Here is a 25,803-nt window from a genome sequence, read left to right on the forward strand (position 1 = left end):
GTGTAGCACAGATGTTTGAAAGCAGGTTCTGGTGCAATGTATAATGTACGAAGTAAATTCTTGTGCAATTGAAGTACGGTAGTTAAAGAACTCTTGCTTAGCTTTTGGCATATTACCATAGATGTACTGTAGGCAGGCAAAGACATGAGGAGATATATCTGGAAATATCACATTATCACATATCATACTGTATCAGTAAACAATCACAGGCAAAATAGTTTTCAGACAACATTTCTTTAATACAAAGTCAACATATCTACATACACAGTGGCTTTAAACCAATTATTGTTTCAGTTAGAAGTAACAGTTTGAAAGTGATAGCTCTTGGCCCTCATACAAAGGAAAAACTATTTTGCTGAGTTTGGGTTCTTTTTCATTTTGTTATGTACTGTATATGTTCTATTCTTTTTGATGTCGTTTTTTGTTAGTGTTGTTTTTTTTGTTAGTCCCCCCCACCACCCCCCTCCCCCAAATATTCTGCGACATATTCCAGTAAATTTGGCGGCTGTTTTCAAAAGTCTAGCATCTTTACATGAAGTCAAAAGAGTAACACATTGCACAAGCTTCCAAAGACTTCCACGGGTTTCAGTTTGGCATGGGCCCATTTTATCAGTCTTTTCAAGTTCCAAAAGACTTCAGTTCAGGATTTTAGTTCATTATGAAACATCTCAAGGTTCCCACTGTTCAGAAATGACGTGCTGGAAATGTGAATTTGCAGCAAGTTTTTGGTTGTCTTGTTCTTCCCTTGGTTGCATCGCACTGCTCTGTTTCATTGAGTCCTGATTTCTTTCTGCATCCCACAACGAAACATGGCTGAACAAAAACACAAAGTATGGTTCTATACAATGTTTAAAATGCAATAGGGACAAAATAAATCAATATGTCCTGTTGCAAATGAACTATTTATGGCCTTCAGCATAGCTGCATCCATCAGCCAATGACATATTTATGGACAACACATTGGCATTTTAGGCAGTTGGACAGCTGAGGAACTTCTGGCGATTTATGGGAAACTTTTAAGAAATGAAGAACACCATTATTTCTCACAGTAGCAGGGAAATATCTAAAATCTAGACCTCGGTAATTTATTTTTTGTTGAATTTGGAGATTTTGGAGGACCAATTATTTTACCTGCAGTTGCTTTAGTTCCATGTTGTAAAAGAGAAAAGTCCATCTTATCCCTTGTTGATCCGTACTAATATCAGGGTGGGAAAGAGTTACTGTCCACATCGAGTATGAGAATGTAACAGGACGTTGAATTGAGTGTTGATTACCAAATCAAATGGTTGTGAGTCAAGTGGACTAACTTGCTGTCCTTGAATGAATGACACCAGCAGACAACTGATGCTGATTTCATGCCCTCATTGAGGCTATAGGTGTGAGAACAGGAGCTGGCTTGTTTCCCAGTTTAACTGCTAGCAGGGGAAATTAAAGACAGGAAAAAAGCGAGTGGTAATTAAAGATCAGGGAGCAGGGCTGGAGAAAGAACATTTCAGAAGGAGAGAAAACAGGCTTTACAAACACCAGGAAGTCGGATATGAGCAGAACCCTTGATCTTTGTAATTCTGTTCCCACTTAAAGTATGAGATCTTGAGGGTCAAATGATACAAATACATATAATCTATATATTTGTTTATTTACAAGTATATTCTAGATCATAGTGGATATCTAACAAAATGAATGACCACGTTATGTCTGAAAATAATGAAAGTAAAAAATAAGAGAAAGAACTTTTTTTCTTAAATCTGTGAGGGTCATAGGCTATACATGATCATACAAGGTACAGTATGTCAAGTTGGGCTGACATAGATAACAAAAGAAGTTTAATTATGAAATTTTTTGATTGATTAGATATTTTGTAGACCAGTTCATCATTCAACAGTTGCTCAAAAAACAAAACAAAATAATACTAATGCCTACAAGTTAATGATAAAGAAGGTTTAAAAATGGCGTCTCCTCATCGGCACAGGATCTACCCAGCAGTAGAAGTTAAACTGGTGAGTGGAGGCAGAGGATTGACATCCCCTTACCCTTTTTTGACAAGAAACACACAAGGTCTCTAAGATTACAAAAAAACAAACACAAACAAAAAGGAACTAATAAAAAGTCATATTTTCAAACATGAGCACTGACTGGTATATATAAAAAAAATAACTGATGAGGAGAAAAATTGAATTAATACTAAGTGTTTGGATATATCTTTATATTCTGCATTTAAATATATATGCATGTGTGAGTGTGCAGTATATATATGCATAAATACATATATGCACACATCCACACAGACATGTTATACTTAACATTTCTACAGTGAAAAAATAGAATGTCTTTAAACGCAATATGAACAAATAAGCATTTCTCTTTTCCTGCTAATTAAAAAAAAAAAAGAGATACAACATCTGTTAAAAAACTAAACCAAAAAGAAAATAAAAAGTCAACTATGTAATGTAAAATAAGTCGTCATAATACAACATTAATGTTTACATAATGTTACAATAACAATAAGGCTTTTCTGGAAATAAGAAAAGATTACACACAGTTCTGTCCATCGCTCTGGTTTTTGTGCACACCCATCTTTGCAGAATCCGCACACTCATCTATACCGAAAGACTGATCTCAAAATGAAAACCTGGTAATTTAAAAAGCTTGCTTTTTTTCAGACACGTATAGATTAGTGTGTCAAATCCAACCTGCGTTTGTTTTTGGGGTATTGGTTTCAAGTTTTTTTTTTTCCTTTCTTTTTTTTTTTTTTCTTAGGGATGTGCAAGTAACTCGTAACGAAGAATTTCATTATCACATCATGGCATTGATATCCAACATGGCTGCCTGGTCTTGCTGTGGCATCCACAGAGACATCATCTATAAAACGGAGGACAAAAATCAAAGCAACTACTTTGTTTATCCACCTGTTACCAAACACACATACAGTGGAACTAAAGGCCAATTTTTTCAACCACATGAATGTACAGCTTTGTAATTGCAACAGGCCTCTGTCACTCTTGAGTGTCTTATACAATGAAATAGATGATTATAGAGGAGAAAGAAAAGAAAGGAGAGGTGGAAAAGACTGGTGGACGATGTCGTCATGTGGATGCACTTTCAGTCATGCCTGCTTGGTTGCGGGCGGTTAGCAGAGCTGGCATCTTTTGTTTGTCAGTTTCCTCTCCCTCAAGAGTCACACGTACAGCATACACTAGATAAGCAGCATGTTTGGTTTTGACAGAAAATAAAAACAAAAAAAGAAAGAACGATAATTCCTCATAAGACAAAAAAGTTTGAAACAATGATGATGAGCGTTGGTCACTGTACACAAAGAAAGCCCCGACTTTGTGGCGATCCTTGTTTGGTTGTTCCGTTTGTTCCAAAGCTTCTTGCCCACCAGATTTATCTCTTGTTCAAAATGGTGGATGTTAACACCGAAGCCCCATGATGCAATGGTTCCGAAGAGAGGAGTGATTGTAAAAAATCATGGGACACGGTCGCCATTTCTCCCAGCATAACCATCTGTGAGACGACCCAGCCGCAGCTTCTCGCAACAACTGAAGTTTCCCCCGATTTCTCTGGTGACTGAAACACAAGCCTCCTGGAGCACTTTTTAAATACACTGTGGTACTTTTCAACATCACTGTGGTTACCTGGCTTGGGATACTGATATTACACAACTTCACAATTCATAAAACTAACTGATCTTAATATATGTGCTGCTGCTTTCTTCCCAACAACCACTGACAATGCCTTCTCTAAGCTCTTAGCGCTTGAGAACAGGCAGGTATGTGATGTATACTTTAATAGTTGAGTGTTTCTACACACAAATTATGCATATCATTAGTGGGACAGCGTAAAAAAACTTGGTTTATTTAATGCCAGATGGTAGTGTTCAGGTGCTAGTTATGCTTCCACTCTTTTGATATTTTGTCTTACCAGAGTTTGGGGAAAACCATTTGTGTTCACACAGGCAACCACAATTTGGTCATTTCTCTGGATATCACTCACAAAATGCGTTGATAGAAATACTTGAACTCCCTTTTGACACCCAAGCATATCAAAAAAACAAGAAAGTCACCCCATCTTGGCTACATCCATCTGCCTCTCATTGATTTTTGCTGTTGCTTTCTCCTTCATTATCTGTTGCTTGTTACCGTTGTATCACGAAGATATTTTTGAGAAGAGAAATGTCCACGAATGTTTACAATGTCCTCCACATTGAAACACTTGAGGTAAGGTAAGCAGTCTGACACTTTGATCGATTCCTGCCCCACAGCTTGAGCCACAGCGTCTGGTTCCTCTCCTGAGGAGAATACTCTTTTCTGGCCAATTTTGATCATGACTGGTCTCTTAGTCGAATTGGAATTATTCTAAACTGGTTGGTTGGGCGTCGTCTTCTAAAAATCTACAATGGGATCCTGTTAGGAGTGTCTGAATTACTGATGTTATCGTCGTCTGCTGTCGTCTTTTCAAATTTCAAAGTTTCTATGGCTCAGGAGACTGTTGAGGGGGGCGACAGGATTCTTGGGGGAAGAGATGGCTTTTTACGTTGCATAGTGATCAAAGCTTCCTAAATACTCCAGAGCTGCATGATAGCAGAATTGGTACTCATCCTGTGGGGAAGAAAAACACAAAGAAAATAATCAGAAAATAATAACAAGATAAAACAACAATAACAGGATTTTAATAAGCGATTAACAATTTCAGACAACTTCTAATTAAAACAAATTACAGTACTATTGTACACTGTAAAAATGTTTTGATATAGAATTTTACTGAGTCAAGTCAAATGATCCTGTTGCAGTTCTTGAACATATTTATGGCACTTAACCTTCAGACTACATTAAATGAAGACCTATGAAGACCACATCTATAGTGCATCATGGGGGCAATCACATCTTATAGTCTTATAGATGCTCTTTACTACATAACTAGAACTAGAGGTTGACTGATGGGCTTATAACACATGACTACACATACTCACCTATACATACACCTCAACAATCAACTGTGTAAAGACTGAAAGTTTGCTATAATAGTACATGCAGTGTCATCATTTATCAATGTGCAGTATGTCTTAAGTTAAGTGGAGTATACTATATTATATTTATTATATGTATAAACTTTAGAAGTTTACTTTTGTGTGCATGTTTTGTGAGCATGTACCTCAGTCTGGACCATGGCTGGCCTCTGTGTCCGGAGCATCTTCACTGTCTGGAAGATATCAACCACGCCTTCATAGCGCATTCGCTCCAAGACAATGCTGAGGGTGATGAAGACTCCGGTCCTGCCCACGCCAGCACTAGTAACACATAACAACATGAAGGGTGTTACAGATATGTATGCAAACACACAGTGACTGAATATTGAGTCTATTTGTTTTTCTGTGGTGTCTCGCACTTCCTCTACTCATTTTCATGCACGTTTTCTTTGTGGCTTTTGTTGTAAATCTCTGCTCAGACTGCCTGAAAGAGTCAACTGAATAAAAACTTTTGATAGGTAGAAATTCCGTGGCATGGTAACGATACAGTGGCGACAGCAAGGACGCAATCTGCGTGTGGAAACAGCTTATCTGTGAATCCACTTTCATGTGCGTCCCCGTTCTCGTTAAACAGAAACTGAGCCCTCAAGGACACGCACAAATCACGGACACAAACAACCAAACATTTTGTCTCATTTAAGCCCCTCCCATGTGTGGAAAATGTCCGCCTGCTGCTCTCCAGAAATACAGCCCGAGTCTTAACTCAGATCCTGAAATACTTGAGAGCTGCCTCTCTAAGCTGCTTTGCTGTGAAATGACTTCCACTTCAGCAATGGAACAATAATTGATATGACAACAGATTTATTTGGGCTTCTTCCAGCCTCTGATGCTATTTTGTTGAGTGATGAGTGAACGCAATGGCTGGTAGCAAACACTTTGGGTTTGTGTGTGTGTGTGTGTTTGTTGAGGGACAAAGTTAGACAAAAATATGACTCGTATCATATGACAGTGAATTAAATGATAGTGAACACAGCAGTTATCGGGCCTTATCATACAGAGCATACAACCACTCACTACCAACCCCCACACAGCAGTGTCTCTCAGCCCACCCAAAGCTTCTTCTTGGGAGTCGGTCACAGCTTGTCACATGGACTCTTAAACTCACTCAGACCTCCTCCCTCTCCCTCTCCCCAGGAAGGCCCACTCTCCAAATCTGAAGGCTCGTCGAGCTGCTGCAGACTGAGCGGATTTGGTGTCCCCATTCACAGGAAGTAATCAGGCAATTAATGACAAAAAGCATGTGGGTCTATTAGATAGCGGCTGAGGAGGGGAGAGAGAGTGAAGAAAGAAAAGAGGGTGGGAGTGGAAGAAAGGAGGGCCACGGAGGATGGAGAGATGGATGGAGAGGGGAAAAGAGGGGGAGAGAGAGTGAGAGAGAGAGAGAGGATTAAGAAATAGACAGAGGGATGACAGACGAGGAGGGCCGGTGACAGGAGACGAAAGAGTAAGAGAAAAGGCAAGCATAAGCTCTCCACTCGGAGATGAAAAGCCTGAAGGAGGCGGAGGGGAGGGAGGAAGAGGAGGATGATAGGGAGGAGCAGGAGGCAGCAACAGACAAAGAAACCAACCTAAGCTTCTTTTTTTTTTTTTTTACATCACTACTCATGAGAAATGTCTTCCCAAAACTATATCTATTATCTGCCTTTAGTTTAAAATAAAAAAAAGTGACACCTCCTCTTGAAACGACTGAGAAAAAGTAGAAAATTAACGCAAAGTATAATTGGGTTAGTAAAGGGACTGTAGGTAACTTAAGTACCCGATTAACGGCACAAAATTCTAATGATTGACTCCATTGTAGGCTGCAGAAGTTCTGTCTTAATCCTCTTACATAGCTCCAAAAATCAAACCAAGTTCACTGAGATATGTCAAGGATGCCTTAACGGTGCATTTGGCAGTTGAATACAACACAGCCATGTGACTTTTGCAGTCCAGTCTAATAGGCTGTGTGCCTTTTTGTCCATTACTCCAGCCTTGCAGTTCTCTCTGCAATAACCGATCCTTTTGCTTTAAGGCAGCTCTCTCCCCCTTCAATAACGGCCTCATAGAAGGGGGGAATAACTCAGTCTTATTGGAGCTTCACTGACACATCTTACAAGTCCCTAGGGCCCATTTGATGGCTGGTGACATCATTGCTTTTATAATACAGGGGAGGTGATGTTATCTTTGATGATGTCATGGCTCCTGTGCGATAGAAATGTGGAGGAAAAAGGTGACAACTACGCTGTTCCCAAAGTAAACAATGTTTATGAGACAGCAAGGAAAGTATTCGGTGAGTTAACTCCTTTGTTTGTTGACACCATCACATTCAGTTAGTGGAACAGTTGTATTCGTAAAACTGTTTCTGAATCCCAATCAGACCGTGAAAAACCATGCATAATGGATCACGTACAGGTGTCTTGTTAAAAGAAGTTCTAGACATTTCTTACATACTCGTCTTGCAGAGCATACAAAAACAGCCCTATGAAAGATGTACATTGCCCACCAACAAAAGCTAACAACTTATTCAGCTCCAGCTCAAGGTCTATGGATGAATAAGAATAATCTGGTCTTTATTGGTGACCACGACCAAATATCGGTTTCTACCTGAGTCCAGCATGTCAAGTTAATGATGAAGGTTACCTTGGAAGCTACACTCGAGGTAATGAAAAATGCATCACGGAGCTATCATAAAAACCAAAAAGAATGGCTGTATCATTTCATGTGCCTCCTCTTTGCAAATGCCAAGCCGCATCTCAGCCTTATCAATTATGGAGGAGATGGGCCTGTGGAGGTACAGAGGTAGTGTACTGCGGTGGCAAAAAAGAGAGGAGGGATCGTATCTGATGACGGCGTTGGAGCTGCACCGCAGGAGGTGCTGTGCCGCAAAACAATAACCACCCTAAGAAGTGATTTAATCTTGTCATGATGCTTTAAGCTTTATGTCTCTTTCAGAAAGGAAAGCTTCTTTGGAGTGCAGTTTAGGGAAACATGTTGCAGTGCCTGGAAATACAGGATATCCCATCCCCTACAGAAAACCTGTATTATAATATTTCATTTTTAAAGAAAAGTCAGCATTGTGGATCTTGAATCTCTAATACTGTGCAGTAGTGAAAATATGGTGCAACATGACAGTGATGACTCCTTACCTGCAGTGGACAGAGATAGGTCCATCCTGTCCAAACTGCTCCTTGGTTTTATGCACCTGGCCAATGAAATCAATGAATCCCTCCCCGGATTTAGGCACGCCTTGCTCCGGCCAATCAGTAAACTGGAACTGCCTTACTGTCCTGGATTGGCCATCCTGCAAACACAGAGCGCATAAAGTGAGGATAGAAGATAAAGAAAACAGGGCAAAGGCAATAAGAGAGGATGTTTGTTAAAGCGTTCACTTGGGAATTTTGATGTACAGAGTAAAGCACCATTACTGGAAGAGATTGGAGTTTCAATCCCACCTAAGCAACCCATACTCTTTGGATCCTTCGAAGAACGAAATGGAATAGAAGCTACACTGTTAAAAGCTCTATAAGGCAGTAACATCTTAATAATTGGCCCTTGAGAATGAAACTGTATCAGTCAAACAGCACAGATGAATAAATGTACAATAACACACAAATCTCAGCACAGAGGGACAGCTTGTCTCTCCTCTAACTCCAACCCAATTGTCTCCATTTTCTTCCCTGTCAAGTTTGTGAGGTGCAATGAGAAGGTCCTAGTTAAAGCTAATCAATAGTGTATCTGCCATGACAAGCGTCTTCTCCCAGACACCATGTTGAATAGGATAATCCTGTGATGCAATCGATACAGCGACCTGATGGATGAGCGGAGCAATGAAGGTAAGAAGCAAGAACGGAGCACTAACAGAGCAGGAGGCGGGATTGGATGATGAAAATTGAAAACAAAAACCCTGACACGCTGACAAGTCTGCTAGACAAAATGTCAATCTTAACAATTTAATCTTATATCGATTCTTATAATCTTGTTTTAGCTGTGCGCTTGCTTCCAATGCAAACAATGGCATTTAAATACTGTACGCTTTTTTTTTACTTTTCATTTTGCGCGTCGTGTCCTTGTAAAGAAAAGTCCTTTTCAAGTTGTCTTGGAGGGAACACATTTCTCAAGAAAGTGAGCAAAGTTAAACATTTTTACGCATTTTAAGAGGGGCTGCCTGCTTGATGCCACCAGCAATTAAGACAACCAGGTGTTCATTTCTCCAGTCGGTTCTCACTTCTCTGTGCGACAGACTTCAGTTTTGACATGAAGTGTCATTCTCACACGTTCAGGTCCCATTTGTTCACACTGCAAAGGCACAATTTGATTAATAGCCAGCTGCTGAGTAAACTGGGAACTCTTTGTCTCTTTAGTTATCTTGTTATTGTATGGTGTAAAATAATAAACTCTAAATTTAGGTTTAGAGTAATTTGGCTTACATTGTATTATGAAATAAAATCAATGTAATATAAAAGACAAAGTCAATTTACACAGAAAAGATATATTCTCACCTGTGATATGATTTGGTAAATTAAACAAACAATGTTTTTTTTTGCTTGTTTGAGTAGCACACACACACACACACACACACACACACACACACACACACACTCTGACTCCAGTGCAAGACAGGTCATAAAAACACACAAGAAGAAGCTACACACATTTATGATGGCATTACACGCCTCTGATGACTCATACAGCTAAATATTTGGATGCTTGCATTTAAGTTTGTCTCCTCAAGTAGATGCGTCATGTGAATGTAAGTGCTCTTCTATTCTTAAGAATTAATCATACAACCCAGGATTACTGACTGCCCACGCTGGCTTCTGGATAAAAATAGCTAATAGTTAATTTTCCCTGGTTTCAAGGTATCATCCAGTCCAGCAAGCACTTATACAGTGGATGACTGGAGATACAAATAGTATCCTGTCAGGACGGTGTATGTAGAAAACACTGCAAAAAAATAGAAAAAATATCGGAATTCAATTTGGCAGCAACAGTAAGAAAGCTTTAAATGATGATTAAATGACGTCGTAAAACTAACAGTGGATTTCCTAAAAAGCTTTTTTTCATCTGTTGCTCTGTGTCAAAAATGTCATATATCATATTGAGTTAATAATGAATGTGTAGATGTAAACAAGAGCCTTAGGCTGTATATTCATCATGGATGTTGCCATGGAGGCTATACGCTACTTTCTTATTCATTCATTCATTCTGATTTTTTCCATGAGCTAACCATCCCCCTCGACTGCTACAGTAACATGCTAAATGCAGATGGTGACTGAATGCTGAATGTACAACATATGCAGCTATTGTATGCCAGGATATACATAATCTGTCTATTGAATCCTGGTGTTCTCGATGTGAAGTCCTGTTGTCCTGTGAGCTGTGTGTTACTATCTTAGCTGTTGCTATGCTTCCGCACCGATGTTGCCAAGACGTTTTCATGCACATTTATTGTACTTGACAAATACAGTGATTTGGATTCTAATAAGTTAAGCTCCATGTACTGACTGTCTTTCCTTGTTTCATGACGCATTGCATGTTTTCTTTTTTCATTGCCTTTGTTTCATCTCAAAAACATTTTGCCTCAGCAGGGGGATTAAAAGTGAAAAAGAGGGGCAAAGACAGCAACACAATAAACCAAGCACGCCGAAGAAAGAGAGAGAGAGAGAGGGGGGAATTTAACACACAACCTGAGGGCCCACGCGGCGTGTCAAATTGTGTGATTAAATACGTGACTGGCTCGCTAGATGTGAGTGTTGAGGCGTGGAGTCTCTGCTATTACTGTGCAGAGGCATGTGACACACACATACACACACATGCATGTACGAAAACATAAACATACATCTAAGGTATATTGGGTAAAAGCCAGTTCACATACACTCGTGCATACACTCTCAGTAATATGGGGTTAAAAACCTACAAATCTACACAGCAACCTAACGTTCTCTTTCACACCTCCACAGATATTATCTGTACCATTATCTTCACTCTCTGTGTTTTGTTTCCTTAACTCTGATGATAAGGTTTGATGCTCTGATGATTCAGCACCTTTAGGTCGCCAACACTGACCAGTGTATGCATGTGTGTTTACAAGGGGTTAAAAATGCAGTCTGTAACTATTTGTAGTGAATGTATGTTTAAAAAAAATAAATAAATATATGAACATTTCAAAAAGGGTGTGTGTGTGTGTGTGTTTGTATGTGTGTGTATATATTTGTGCTGAGAACAGCAAATCAGCATGGAGATAAGTATTTGGCTCAAAGTGAGCCTGTGTGCACATTTGTGTGTGTGTGTGTGTGTGTGTGTGTGTGTTTGAGAAGAGAGTCATTTTGTACACTGCACATACAGGGTTATGAAGAAAAAAAAGTGTGTGTTTGTTAGTGTGTTTGTGTATGTGTAGGGCAATGACACACCAGCTTAAACAGCAGTTATGCCTGATTTACACACTGTGGATAGTGTGTCTGTTTGTGTATAAGGTGGATGTGTGTGTATATATATATGTGAATATATATTTATATAAAATGTATTAATGTTTTTAACACCAACAGGATGACTGCTAACTAGTTGCCACACTGCCAGGGAAATCTTTGGATATGTCAACCTGTTTGGCAAAGAGAGAAGGCAGTTTTATTTCTGCGCTTCAGTTCTGCTGCTGCTCCAAACTGTCCGACCTAATTGGACCAGAAATGAAATCCTGAGGAAAAATGATATCTATAGCAGTGTGGAGTAGGTTATAAACAGTTCAGGGCAAGAACAGTCACTTTGGCTGTGAATGTTACTTTCAATGTCATTATGATATCTTGTTTCGTGTGGAAACACATCTAACTACAGAGGAAAATGACACTATATACAGCTATTTTAGGAACTTTTGTAGCAAAGAATAATATTTACTTGTGATGTTTTTTGTGTTTATATGACCTACTTTTCCTTAACCTGCTTAATCGCCCACATTTCCCACACTCCAGTGAAGGGTGGGTGGCCAGCGCAGTTGTGAAAATAAAGCAGCATTGTATTTTGGTCTTTTGGGGCTACTGTGAAATTTTTTTATTTATTTTTATTACTCCTTATTCTTTAAATCAGACTGGCTGATATTCTGTCAAAATGTTGGTTTCATGTTAGTTTCTTGTGTAACTCCACCACTTCTTTTCTGAAAAAAATGCTGTGATTATAGCTGTAGTATCTTTGTTATACAATGTTCATAACTATGTCTTAATTTGTTGCTTGTTTGCATCTTGCAACCAACTCAGTACACATTGAAACACCCAGGTATGTCTTACCCTGGCATCTGTGACCTTGAATTCTCGGAGGATGTACTGCGGCATGTTGTACTCTGCCATGGGATCAACCACAAAGTACTGGTACCTGGCAGAGCGCTCCGCCGGCCAGTACTGATGACACTTTTCCTGTTTGAGAAAAAGGGTAGACGTACCCAATGTTAATTTATATTTTAATAATGTAACAGTTTTTTTTATTTTATTTTTTTTAAATCACACATCAATAAAGATTAATCAATAACATTAAGCAAATGTTTGTTTCCATGAGTTGTGTTTATATCCTACCCTTCCCATCTCTCTCAGTTTGGTCAACATGACTACAATAGTAGAGTTGTTTTCCCAGAGCATTCTCCAGAAGTCTTCTGTAGTCTCTGCCAGAGGGCCCTGTGTTGCAATGTAGGCCTTCTGTTGCCTGTGTACATAAAAAAAAACAATCAAAAAAACATATTAAAACCATTTATGTTTGGCTATATAAACAGCCATGACACAACAACACTTAAAAAGTTCCTGCTTGATACTTTCTTGAATAAAACCGAGGGATGACAAAAAAAGGACTGTGTATGAATTGGATTTGTGAATTAGGCGACTTCCTGCATCGGCATTTCACTCGCCTGCTGTATATATTTATATTACATACTCTACAGATGACATGTCTTGCATTATCAACGATGTTTCCTGGCAATAGTAGAGATAGTAATGGCATCACATCACAAATGCTTACATGTTTCCCACCACCTCAACCCTCCCCCTACCTGTATCCATCAATGAAGCTGGCATTGATGTAATCGGATCCTTCCAGGCCTCTGATTGGCTGCAGACAGACACGCGTGGTCTCATAGGGCATGATGTTGACCAGTCGATTCTTGAACTTGTTGCAGGGAAGGTTGGCACTGATGAAGCGCGAAGTGTGGGCTTTGGAGTTGGCCAAACGCTGGAGGGATGGATGGAGAGACGCAAGGGAGGAATGCACAGAGAGAGAGAGAGAGAGAGAGAGTGAATTTAAAAAAATACAGATTAAAAAAATGTTCCACAGAAAGTGTGCAATAAAAAGTACGGAGGAGGAAGAGGATGAAAAGAAGATGAAAAGGAAGCAAAGTGGTGAGTGAATGAATTGGTAAAAGCCATGGTAGTTACAAAGAGGAAAGAAGAGGCATAAAAAGAGGAGAGAGAGGAAGGAAGGAGAGGTTGATAAAAGATATGGAGATAGGGAAAGAGAGGACAGGTGCGAGACAGATCAAGTGAGGAGTATATCAGTGACAGAAAGTAATAAAGCAAAGACTAATCTGCTTTACTGACAATGGCACAGCTTCAAAGGGACATTGTTTATCAAGAATATATTTATTGGAAAGCAATTCAAAAACTTTATCCCCTTTTGCTACTTGTGGGGTCCTGCAGGGTCAGATCCAACGATGAAAAATATGCCACACTCCCAAACTAACAAGCCTGTGGATCAAGACTGCACGAAAAAGAAAACTAAAAGTGGGTCACCAGTGCCTTTGATAATGGCAGTGTGGTATATGTGAATAAAACATAGACTCGCACAGGGATTCAAAAAGACAAACACACACACACACACACACACTGCATAATGATCAAAATGAAAGCTGTGCTGCTACATCATCATCGTCATAGGGACCTCGGTGGGAGTTTGTGGGTCAGCAGTCTTATGATCGCTTCCTTTTGGCTTCAGTGTCTCGTCAAAGATTTTGTGTGTGGGTGTGTGTGCCTACTTGTTAGAGTTTGCTTGCAATGGAAGACACCCTAATCAGATTGTTGAGGACCCCTTTGAGACAGTGAAAAGCATGACGCACTAAAGGCACTAGTACCATTCCGAGACTGAGAAGAAAGACACAAGTTGCAACTGACCTCACTAAAAAGTAGGCAGGAATGCAGATTTTATTTCCAGGACTCCTTGTCTTTCAATGTCAGAACACACAAAGTGACAGAGAACGTGTTTCTCTTTCAATCTCAGAACAAGTTTTTCTCCCATTGGAGCGTTGTCCTCTCTTTCTCTCTAATTCCGATATAGCATGAGTATCTCTGTGTTACCGCCACTTGGAGTTTGTCCAGCCCTTCTCCTTCTCCTCCTCCTCCTCCTCCTCCTTTCCCTTCATCCTTTGCTACTGTCCTCCCTTTGATCTGTGTTTCACAAAGGCACCTGGAAAGGCTTGAGGTGGCCTGGCAACGCTAAAGAGGCCCTCAGCTACACCGCCAAACACTGCAGAGGGTGCAGGGAACAGAGCCAAATCTGGCAACCTGTCATCCAACAGGGCAGAGAAGCACCTAGCGTACCTCTAGTCACAGTTGCCAGCTCCTTTCCCATTTATAGTATAGTATTGGAAAGTGAACTAATGCAAATTAAGCATGTTTCTCCACAACAGGGATAATCGTATTTGTTGTTATATGTCAGAACATACGGCTTACAAAATCGTGATTATCCTAATCCTAACCTGCCCTGATCACAACCCTAATAAACAAATGTTTAATAATATATTCATTATTAACAGTTGCCCCAGTAAAATAAATAACAAGTAATAATTACGTTGCTCCAATGACACACAATGCCTTGAAAAGTTCTTGTAAACTATCAGCATCAACTTTGTAGAGAGCTCTAAATAAAATCTTTGGATCCCAATTAAAACTTTGCTACTGAATTCAAAATCCTTCCTTTCACTATTTAATTTCAAATCAATCCCGACAGGCCTTTTTTTATGGGTTATGTGCATAAATCTTACCCTGGACATGCTTGTTATTCCTGCACATACCACACACCAGAAAACACTAGTCTGACAACTCTGACAACAGCGTCAAGTCGCTGTTCTCGGTTCACTCTCCCCGCTGAACTCCCGCGAATCCCACCAGTCACATCTTAGCACGGCATGATGCCTTTTGCCACCTGAGAATGACAATACCCTCTTACCAATCCCTATAGTGCAGCATTCTGTCGAATCACTTCCTTAGTGCCAAGGTAGCATACAGTCGTCCCTTTGTTCATTAGCCAAACCTTCCTCCTTCCACTTGCCCTGCCATCCACCTCCATTTGTCATCATCAAGTATTAATTACTTAGTTCCCCCACCCCTCTTCACACACACCTCTCTTTTCTATCCCGACTATAGTGTGGACGTTATTAATCCCTGTTTGACTCCTGACGCCAGCTCAGCATTATCCCTGTTACAGATGGCGATGGAGATTCCATCACCGTTGTGCACCAGTGAGTCAAAAAAAAAAAAAAAAAAAAGGTCGAAACACACCAGCACTATTATTGTTTCTTGGCAGGGGGGCCGTGCTGGTGAATGGCGATGGGAAGATGATAGATGATTTGAGAATGAGAGTGTGTGCAATTCAAGGTCAGCAGATACTGACTGTAGCAGCCGAAGCTAAGGCGAGTTTATAGGTTTCTTTAATGGAGATCTATGTAAACACTGTGCCTGGCTGTCAATTCCTACCTACTGCTTTGTCATGAATTTCTCTAAGAAAGCATACACTGTCTTTTTTAACCTAAACTTAAATCCTTTTGTTTTTTGCCACAAATACAATAATAACTCAAATAATATAAAGTGATTAAACTATTAAAACTGAGGCCGAAAGAAATAAAGGAGATTTGCTTTCTAGTCCATATGAGATGATATTACTTGGACAGCAGATGCACTGCTACTTACCTGGGGCTGCAAGGTTTTATATCAACAAGAGAAGTGTAACTCTTCAGCTTACTGTGTCATACACTTTGTTCACTCTGTTTCCAGAAATATCCAACCTGCCTCTTGTCAAACTACCTACCTAACTCAGTTTGTATAAGACTTTCCTGTAATTTTCTGCATTTTCACTGGACTGAATCATTATTATTCTAACATAATCAATATTGCAACCAATAATTAAGCACAAAATGCAATTAAATAAGCAAAAAAATATCGATTTGCATCCAAAGATTAAGCTTCCAGTGAGCCAAGTCCAAAAAGTGAAAAGTTAATACAGACACTGATCTAAGATGTCTGCCATTTTGGATCTAACGTGCATGTTATTTGCTAGTGCCTTGACTTCGTGTCAAGTCAATCTGACAGCTGAGCTTTAGAGAAGTCATTTGCTATATTAATTGGTGCCCTTATTTGTCAAAACTCAAAATAGGGTCACCTGCAAAAAAAAAAAAAAAACTAGAGGCAATTTAATTTTGTTAATCTAGTTCATTTAAAACACTTTGTCTTATATTGTTACGGTTTATCAGTGAAAATAAGAAAAAGATAGAGCTCAAACTCAGCAGCAGCTATTAATATACTTTAAAAAAGGTTAAGGAAATTGCTTGATACCTTAAACTCTAGCTCCATGCCAGTCACGTGCTCTCCGCTCTCCACCTGGGCCAGCTTCTGGATATAGGAATAGAGGCTCCGAGCAGCCACTTCAGTGTTGCCGCAGGCCACTGCCTCCAGCAGTGCATCGTGAATGAAGCTGTACTGGTCCTCTGTCTGCACCATGTAGTTCCGCTGTGAGCGCATCAGCGTCACGTGGCCGTAAATGTCGACCGTCTTCTCGTGCTTGATGCGCTCAAGCATGGCGTCGATGACGATGAAGCAACCTGTCCGGCCGACACCCGCACTGAAAAGAAGAAGGAGAAGTCGTTTAAGAAATCTGTTTAATAGAAAACCCCTTGCTCTTATTTCTAGTGTCTTCTCAGGGTACTGTGGCTTTGAATATTTATTCTCTTTAATTAAAACATGAGGTGATTATGTATGTCCAGTGACGCTAACAGATTTCTTGGCATTACACTTTAAATAATTGAGTAGGAGAGCAAAAACAGAGAGATGTAAAGACAGCTAGAGAGGGACTACAGAAACAACTAAAAATGACAGAACAGGAGGACAGTGATGGAGAACGAGCAAAGCAAGCTGTCAAATTTAAGTTTCATTGTGTGGCTCTTTGGACTCACTGAAGTCTTCTTATCTTGACAAAAAGGAAGGTTTCAATTTGAATAAGCCATTTGAGAAATACCACTTGTAAAAGGAGGAAGGGCTAAGGAGCAAAAAGGGAGAAGCAATAAAGATGGGAAGGGATTACTGTGAGGCTTTTCACAGGGAGGGGAAAAAAAGAGAGACAGAGGTGGAGTGAATAAAAGCACAGAAAAAAGACATTCCTTAAAAAGAAAGATGATGTGACCAATGGACAAAAGAAAAGATGGAGGTCTGGTAAGACAGGGAGTGTTTGTATAATGTATGTTATGTAACATATAGTTACACAGGAGCTCTGCCATTCTGTTTGCTCATGGCCATACACATCGATGCACATACTAAGGGCAGGGGCAAACATGTAAAAAAAACCTTGCTACTGACCTGCAGTGTGCGATGATGGGTCCAGCGTCAGGTGGGTTGCAGGTCTTCACCCTACGGAGGAAGGCCAGGAAGGGGGTCGGGTATTCTGGTACACCATGGTCAGGCCACGCTGTGAACTGGAATTGACGGACCTCCCGCTTCTCACTGGAGCCATTCTGTAAAAGAACAGAAGGAGATTGGTTGGATATGGTGGTGCAAAGGGTGTGTTTGGAGTGACTGACCAACTGGTTTTGTTTGTGTCATAACAGAAATAAACCAAAATGGAGTGTTTAAAGGTTATTGTATGATGAGTGTTTTAATCAACGTGAGTGTTTTAATAAGTATAACCACTTGCCTTCACCCACCTAATCTACTGGATGCCTTTCAGCTGCCCCCTCAGAACATGCTTAAACCATTAATCTGACTCAGCCCAATATTTCAGGCTTGTACAGTGCAAACTCTACCAGAGATCTCTGTAAACCTTAATACAGTGGTTCTTAACCTGGGTTCGATCGAACCCTAGGGGTTCGGTGAGTCGGTCTCAGGGGTTCGGTGGAGCCTCCGCCCTGGAATTTTTTATACCATTTGTTACAACATATCTTTGTGAGCAATCGTTTTTTGAGAATGCTGGACATAAAAACTAAGAAAAGGAACAGACTTTGCTGTGAAAATGACATGAGACCGGCACTTGCCAAGGTGAAGCCACGCATATCTGAACTGGTCTCTCAAAGGAAACAGCAGAAGTCACACTGAGGTAAGTTGTTGTGAGTTCATGCACTGTGTTGGTTTTGTTATTTGAACAAGGTGATGTTAATGCACGGTTCATTTTGTGCACCAGTAAAATCATATTTTATTTTTTACTAAAGAAGGGTTCGGTGAATGAGCATATGAAACTGGTGGGGTTCGGTACCTCCAACAAGGTTAAGAACCACTGCCTTAATATCTTCTGCATAAAAAAATTCTCATGTGTGTCTTAGTTGTGCAACGGATGCACATTCCTACTAACAAGCTTGACAGGGTTGTGCTTTAGGATGGAAATAAAAACTGAGCATTTAGCAATATTTTAATTAAATACCATGTTCGGATCACTCATATTGAATGAAAGCTCGACACTGATGCTTTACCCTCTGAAGGAAACACTACAAACCCTGTACAGCTACCTTAAAATAGATCTGCTGGTGCTGTTATGGTTAACAAGGTGTAATTTTCCTTTGGCTGATCAGATAGACTCATCATAATATAATAAGTACAGGTATTATGTCTTCATGCTCTCATGTTGCCGCTGCTCATAACATCTACAGATACATGCAGCGAACACCCACATTACACAGCCGTCTGTCAGCTCCCGCCTCAAACTCAACTCTCGACGCTTCAAAGATACAAGCTGGGAGGAAGATTTTTGAGGACAAGAAAAGAGAGAGAAAACTCCCTTGCATCTTTCTGTCCTCTTCTACTCTCTTCCTTCTCAGAAGATCCTCTAATGGAGGTACTGTTTGCATTTCAATGCAGTGTTTCTGCTTCCCTGACAGAAGGATTTTGTGAGCCAGGGTAGTGAAATCCGTTTTATTTTTTCACTGATTGTTCTCTCCCCTCTCCACTCAGCGATGACATCACGCACTCTAGGTCTGGAGAGTTCTCGCAATACACACCATTCATTTTTTGGCTTCGTTTTCTGGATTTTTGGCAAACCGTTTGCCGAAACTCTAGAAAAGTCTTAGCCATCGATTCCCGGCCGAGCCGGTCGTTTTGATACCCGTTTTGTGTATGTGCGACAAAACTCTGGGAGGAAAGCGAGCCAAAAAAACACGAAAGAAACGTAAGACGAATAAGAATAAGCCCGAGAGATAATAAAGAGTGTGCTCTTTCAGGCAACACTAATAAGCGCGGTGGATACATATAGTGTGCGTTTCGTTAGCACACCAACTAGAAAAATTTCTAAAGAAATTTTGAGTGTGCGTGACTCGGCCCCGTCGCCCCCATGCATTATTACTGACACTGCTCAGAAAATTCAGTATAATACAACAAGCTGTGTCATCATTGCCTTTTTATTGGGCTCTTATTTTGAAGGGACTCTTATTTTGAAAAACTTGTCCTGTGTGTGTTGTGTGTGTGTGTGTGTGTGTGTGTGTGTGTGTGTGTGTGTCGTGCATGTATGCTTGTTTCTGTCGGTGTGTGTGTGTGTGTGTGTGTGTGCGTCTGCCTGTCTGTCTGCCTGTGTGTGTGTGTCTGTCCTCTATCTATGTGTTTGTGTTGTGAGAGACAAGGATAAAATGGCCGACATTAAAAATGTAGCTTGATAATCTGATATCATACAGAGACTTCAAAAAAGTTAGTCAAAGGCATGCTTGAGGTTGCCAAGCAACCAGGGTGAGCTGCAGGTCAGAGTAATTAGTCACAGGTGCTGTATGCACGTCTGCCCACTGAGATGCACAGTATGAATGATCCCCCTCGAAGGTGGCCAAAAAAAACCTATAAGGTATGCATCAAACCAAAATCTGAAATGACCAGAAGAATGCTCGTCTTGTGTATAATGGTCAGTGAACTCAGTGAAGTGAGCAACCCACTTCCCAGGACACAGCAGACAAAGGGGGGGGGATACCACCACCCAGTCCATCAGCACGCCACCACCAGACTCCAGCAACTAAAAAGAAAGAAACAAGTTAGTGGCAAATTACAATAAAAAAAGATAATCCAAATTTAACAGAATGATCTATACACTAATCAAATTAAATCAGAATAAACAAAAGAAAAAACACTATAATACAAAATTATTAATGAGCTAAACACCCATTCAACCATACACAGGGACCATGCCCAGTTAAAACACATGCAACGGTTACTGAAGCTGATCTGGTGCGCAATACTAATCACGCCGAGCACCAAACACCAGACACCAGATGCACGCAGCCGTGCGCCGCGGAGCGACAGCTGAAGCCTCAGCAGAAAACAAGCAGCGGAGACAAAACTTCACCGGAAAAAAACAGCAGTGACCCCCAAGGTGCTGATCACAGCAACTCCTATTTACAGGAAAAGCTGTTATGTAACTTTAAAATACTTGGTTGCTCCCGTATTTAAAAAACACACATACCTGTTTTAGGACACACACTCGCACAGAGGAGGGAGGGAGAGAGAGGACACTGGCTGTCGCTGGCATTTACCTGTGACCACACTAGTGTTAGTCATCAGACAGTATCAACAACGCCAAGATGGAGATCCCTCTCCAAATAAACACACCACTGTACATGAGGGAGCACGGAGCAGCACGCATATAGTCGCCCTACGATGACACACATACCATAAGCACGCAGAAAAGTTTGAGCGACCAATGTGCTAAAGCAGTGTGCAGCCATACCTGGCGGACCAAGTGACCTTTGGCCCGGAAATGACGCACCAAGGAGGACAGAGGCGCAAAAGGAAGAGCTGATGGAGGAGTGCCACCTTTATACTGGCCCACCTCATTACAGCCTCCTCGTGTTAGGTACAAGCAGGGTCACCCAATAACCTAGCACAGTGATTCTCAACTGGTGGGTCGCGACCCAAAAGTGGGTCGCGGACCCGTTCTCAGTGGGTCGCGGGCCTTTGCCTGGGAAAAAAAATGTTAGAACAAATCCTGGCTTTTATTTTGAAGTGGATTTTTTATGCCGCGGAGTGCCGTCTATTCACAATCGCCACAGTAGGTGGCGATAAAGCCTTGTAATGTTAATAGACACCACCCATTTCACTGCATAGAAGAAGGCCCACAACGTTGTTTTTCAAAAGCTAATTTAACATGTCGAACGCAAGTATAACACCGACTACATGAAATATGGGTTTTCTTACATTGAGGACAAAAGAGGGCAAAAACCTCAGTGTGTTTTGTGCACCGAGGTTCTGGCACAAGAAAGCATGAAGCCGTCAAAACTGAAGCGGCACTTGGAAACAAAACATCCTTCTCTCAAAGATAAACCTGTTGAGTACTTTCGAAGACGACTCTAAGACCTGAGGTCATCACAAAAGTGTCTTACTTCTTCATGCTCGAAGCAAGAACAGGCACTCCGTGCATCTTACCGGGTGGCACATCGTATTGCTAAGTTAAAAAAGCCCCACACCATTGCAGAGGACCTTATCTTACCTGCAGCCATGGACATGGTGAGAGAGGTGTTGGATCAATCCGCAGCGGATAAGCTGAAAACTATACCGTTGTCAAATGACACTATAAATAGGCGATGTGAAGACATGTCGGATGACATTAAACAACAGACCACAGCTCGAATCAATGAAAGTGGTCATTTTGCATACAAATGGGAATCTACAGACATACAAACAAAGCTGTTTTTACTTGTTATTGTGAAATATGTGTGGGACGGGATTTACAGGAACAATTTCTCTGTACAAGAGAGCTCCCTACTACTACGACTGCAGAGGACATTTTCAGCTCCGTGGACTTGTATTTGAGTTCAGTGGGCCTAAGCTGGGACCTGTGCGTCGGTATCACAACTGATGGCGCTGCCTGTATGACAGGAAAACACTCGGGGGTTGTGAGGAGAATACTTGAGAAAGCTCCGAATGCAACTTGGAACCATTGTTTTTTGCATCGAGAGGCCCTGGCAGCAAAGGATATGGTACAAGTGCTTCATGGAACATTAAAAGATGTCGTCCAAGTGGTAAACTACATTAAACGAAGCGCAAAGAACACCCGATGTTTTCAAAAACTGTGCCAAGATCTTGGTAGTGAGCATGTACAGGTGTTGTATCATGCCGAAGTACGCTGGCTTTCGAGGGGAAAGGTACTGTCCCATTTTTATGAACTACGAAGTGAAATTGCAGCCTTTCTTGCCCAGAACAAGTCGCCTCTTGCAGACCTGTTTAGCAACAGTGTGTGGCTCGCACACGTTGCTTACCTCGCTGATGTGTTCGAAACGTTAAACACATTAAATGTGTCTATGCAGGGAGGGGACAACATTTTTGAACAATATGACAAAATCAATGCTTTCAAAAAAAAGATCTCTGTGTGGGCTAGTCATGTTTCTAAAAAACGATTTGACATGTTCCCCAATGCCTGTCATGAGGGACAGCACTGGACATGGCAGGAAAAAGTAATGGAGAAAACAATCACGACACATCTGAATAAACTTCTGGACGGTTTTAATGACTACTTTCCCGAGACACAGAGGGTGATGACTGGATACGTGACCCCTTTGGATTCAACGTAGAAAGCGTCACTTCCAAGCAACGAAGAGAGTCAGCTGGTGGAGCTGTCATGTGACCGCACGCTGAGAAAGACATTCACGGAGGTAAGCCTCTCCCCGTTTGGTGCAGCAATGTGATTAGAGATACCCTTCCCTTGCCACTCGAGCAGTAAAAATCCTCCTACCATTCAGCACTACCTATCTCTGTGAGTGTGGCTTCTCAGCTCTGGTTCAGCTGAAGACTAAACACAGAAATAGACTGGACATTGAACATGACCTCAGAGTGCCTTGTATACTATAACTCCAGACTTTGATACTCTTGTCAGGAGCAAAACACATCCCCAGTTCTCCCATTAATTCCTCCAAATTCCAAATTCAATTCAGTGTTACACCTAAGGTTGAAGTGAGTGCTGCTTAATTTTCTTCATGTTTTTCAGTATTTACCTACTGATAAGTATATGTAATCAGAAGAAAGTTAATTTTGTATACTTGAATCTTTTTGAATATCACTTTTGTTTAATTTATTTTGAGTTTGTAGATAAAAGCAGCTACTCAAACACTGAATCATTTCACATAGTTCAGTGTTTGGTTGTAAATTCAGTGAGTGACTACTTTCAGCCTTTTTTAAACTACTACTTTTTTTGGTTTTTTTATTTCATGTTTGCATGAAAGCACTTTTGAGTCTGTTAAGTCTGTTGTATTACCTTGTGTTCTTAAGATGCACTTTTTGTTATTTAATTAAAATGCAGCTAATTGTTAATATTTCCCTCTTTAGCATTGCGTTTTGCATTGCACTGTGTTGGAATACTGTCTCAGGTTCAAACTGCACCATCTTTTCATTAAATAAATTTGAGAAGTTGAAAATTTTCCTCAGTTTGGGTCACGGCTTGTCCTTTAGGGGTGATGGTGGGTCCCGAAGCCAGACCAGTTGAGAACCACTGACCTAGCACCTCTATACTGCTACAATTCTTGCCATTTTAGAAGAGCTGTACGGTTGCTCAGAGTTGTATGTCGCACTGCAGCATGCTTTCTTCTCAAGGAGGCAGCAAGAGGGAGAAACTCTTCACAAGTTCTCCCTCGCTTTAATGGGTCTCATGGAGAAGGTGAAGCAGTGCGCCCCCACTGACATGTCAGATGCCGGAGCTCTTTTGAGAGACCAGTTTGTTGAGCAGGTTTTGAATAGTTTGCTGCGCCGTGAGTTGAAGCAGTTAGTGCGTCATCAGCCTAATTGTACCTTGCTTGATGTGAGGGCTGAGGCGATTCGCTGGGAGCCCGAGGGTTTGCTTGGTGGTGTGAGAGGTTGCAGCCAATCGGTCCCGTCAGTGTATGGTGTCCAGTATGGTGTCCATGGGGGCCCACAGGCTGCTGTCCCATCCTCCTCAGTGTCTAAAATTATTGAGGTGAGAGAGATGTTAAAGTGTCAGCAAGAGCAGCTTAATCAGCTTAATCAGCTCAGCTGCAGAACTCTAACCAGTACCGTCATCCACCACGGCCTGGTCCCTTACTTTGCAGGCGTTGTAATGAGCCAGGACACTTCTCATTCACAGTTTCCATCACAACGCCATTTGACTTCTGGCAGGCAGTCTCGCTCCCCTCCGGTGTCGGAAAACTAGTGCCCACCGAACTGCAGAGCCACAGTTTGGGTGGGGCCGCTACTGGCTCACAAGCTGCTTCACGCAACTTGGATGCTTCCAGATTGATCTCCTCTTGCCCTCATTTGGATGTGGACATGGATGGCGTCAAGGTTCCTTGTCTGGTAGACACCGGCTCCATGGTGTCTACAATTTCTGAGAGCTTTTTCCACCAGCATCTTGAGCCTTGGGGCCAGGAGCGTCTACGTTCTTGCCATTAGTTGGAGCTTAGAGCTGCCAATGGTCTGACTATTCCTTACCTCGGGTATTTGGAGCTTGACGTGCAACTTTGTGGTAAACTGGTGCCTCAATGTGGTGTCTTAGTGGTGGTGTGCCTTCTCAAGTGCCTGGTGTTTTAGGGATGAACGTGATTCGTAAGTGCTACCAGGAGCTCTTTGGCCAATAAGGCGGAGCTCTGTTTTCCCAGGTTTGTATCTCGGAGGCCCTCAAGCCCGTCATGCAGGCACTGCAACAGTGCCATCATGCTAGTGATCTAGCTTCTCTGGACGTTCCAGGGAAAGTGGAGGTCAGGGGTAAGAGGGGTTGGCAGATTCCTGGCGGCGTGATGAAAATTGTGACTGCCACATGTTCTGAGCAGTACTCCGGTTCTACGGTACTGTTTGAGCCTTTAGAGGGTGGTTTGCCTGCTGGACTGCTTGCTTCCCCTTCTTTGGTTCGTGTTATCAGGTGCACAGCTTACATACCTGTCCTTAATGTTGGCTGCAACGATGTTGTGTTGTACCCCCGCACTGTTGTCGGCACACTGATTTGGTGAATCTGGTCAGCCTTCCTTCAGGAGTGATTGAGGTGCCATCAGGTGTAGCCACCGTGTCTTCCCAGTCAGCTTCTCCTAGTGTGCAGGTGCGGAGTGTGGATTTGTCCTTGTTGTCTGCAGAGAAACGGGTCCAGTGAGGTCCTTGCTGGAACGTCACTCTTCAGTTTTCTCCGTTAATGACACAGATCTAGGTTGCACTGACCTAATCTCTCATGACATCCCTTTGATTGATGACATTCCAGTGAAGCAGCGCTATAGGCGCATCCCACCCTCGGAGTATGAGGTTGTGAAGGAGCACATTAACCAGCTGCTCTCATCCCAAGTAATCTGTGAGAGTAGCAGCCCCTATGCGTCCCCCATTGTGTTGGTACGTAAGAAAGATGGTAGCATGCGCACGTGTGTTGACTATCGACAGCTCAATAGTAAGACCCGACGAGATGCCTTTCCTCTGCCCCGTATAGAGGAGTCTCTGGATGCATTGTCTGGTGCTCGCTGGTTCTCAACCCTGGACTTGGCCAGTGGTTATAACCAAGTGCCGGTCACTGAGGCCGACCGGCCAAAGACTGCTTTTTGTACACCCTTTGGTTTGTTTGAGTGGAACAGGATGCCTTTTGGGCTCTGTAACGTGCCCAGTATCTTCCAGAGGTTATTGCAG

General features: G+C 41.6%; 1 protein-coding gene across 1 annotated transcript; it reads right to left on the bottom strand.

Moving 5' to 3' along the window:
* Positions 1-620: 620 nt before the first annotated feature.
* Positions 621-24,283, bottom strand: LOC113747999 (receptor-type tyrosine-protein phosphatase S-like). The gene is made up of 10 exons (XM_027290250.1): positions 24,214-24,283; positions 23,977-24,128; positions 17,596-17,750; positions 16,579-16,864; positions 13,029-13,207; positions 12,562-12,688; positions 12,280-12,405; positions 8,152-8,306; positions 5,152-5,287; positions 621-4,598 (listed from the first exon to the last, which is right to left on the bottom strand). The coding sequence occupies exons 1-10, from the start codon at positions 24,281-24,283 to the stop codon at positions 4,530-4,532; spliced, it is 1,455 nt and encodes a 484-aa protein (XP_027146051.1). The 3' UTR covers positions 621-4,529.
* Between the last annotated feature and the right edge of the window lie 1,520 nt (positions 24,284-25,803).

This window comes from Larimichthys crocea, chromosome XVII (assembly GCF_000972845.2).
Source record: "Larimichthys crocea isolate SSNF chromosome XVII, L_crocea_2.0, whole genome shotgun sequence".
Classification (NCBI taxonomy): domain Eukaryota; kingdom Metazoa; phylum Chordata; class Actinopteri; family Sciaenidae; genus Larimichthys; species Larimichthys crocea.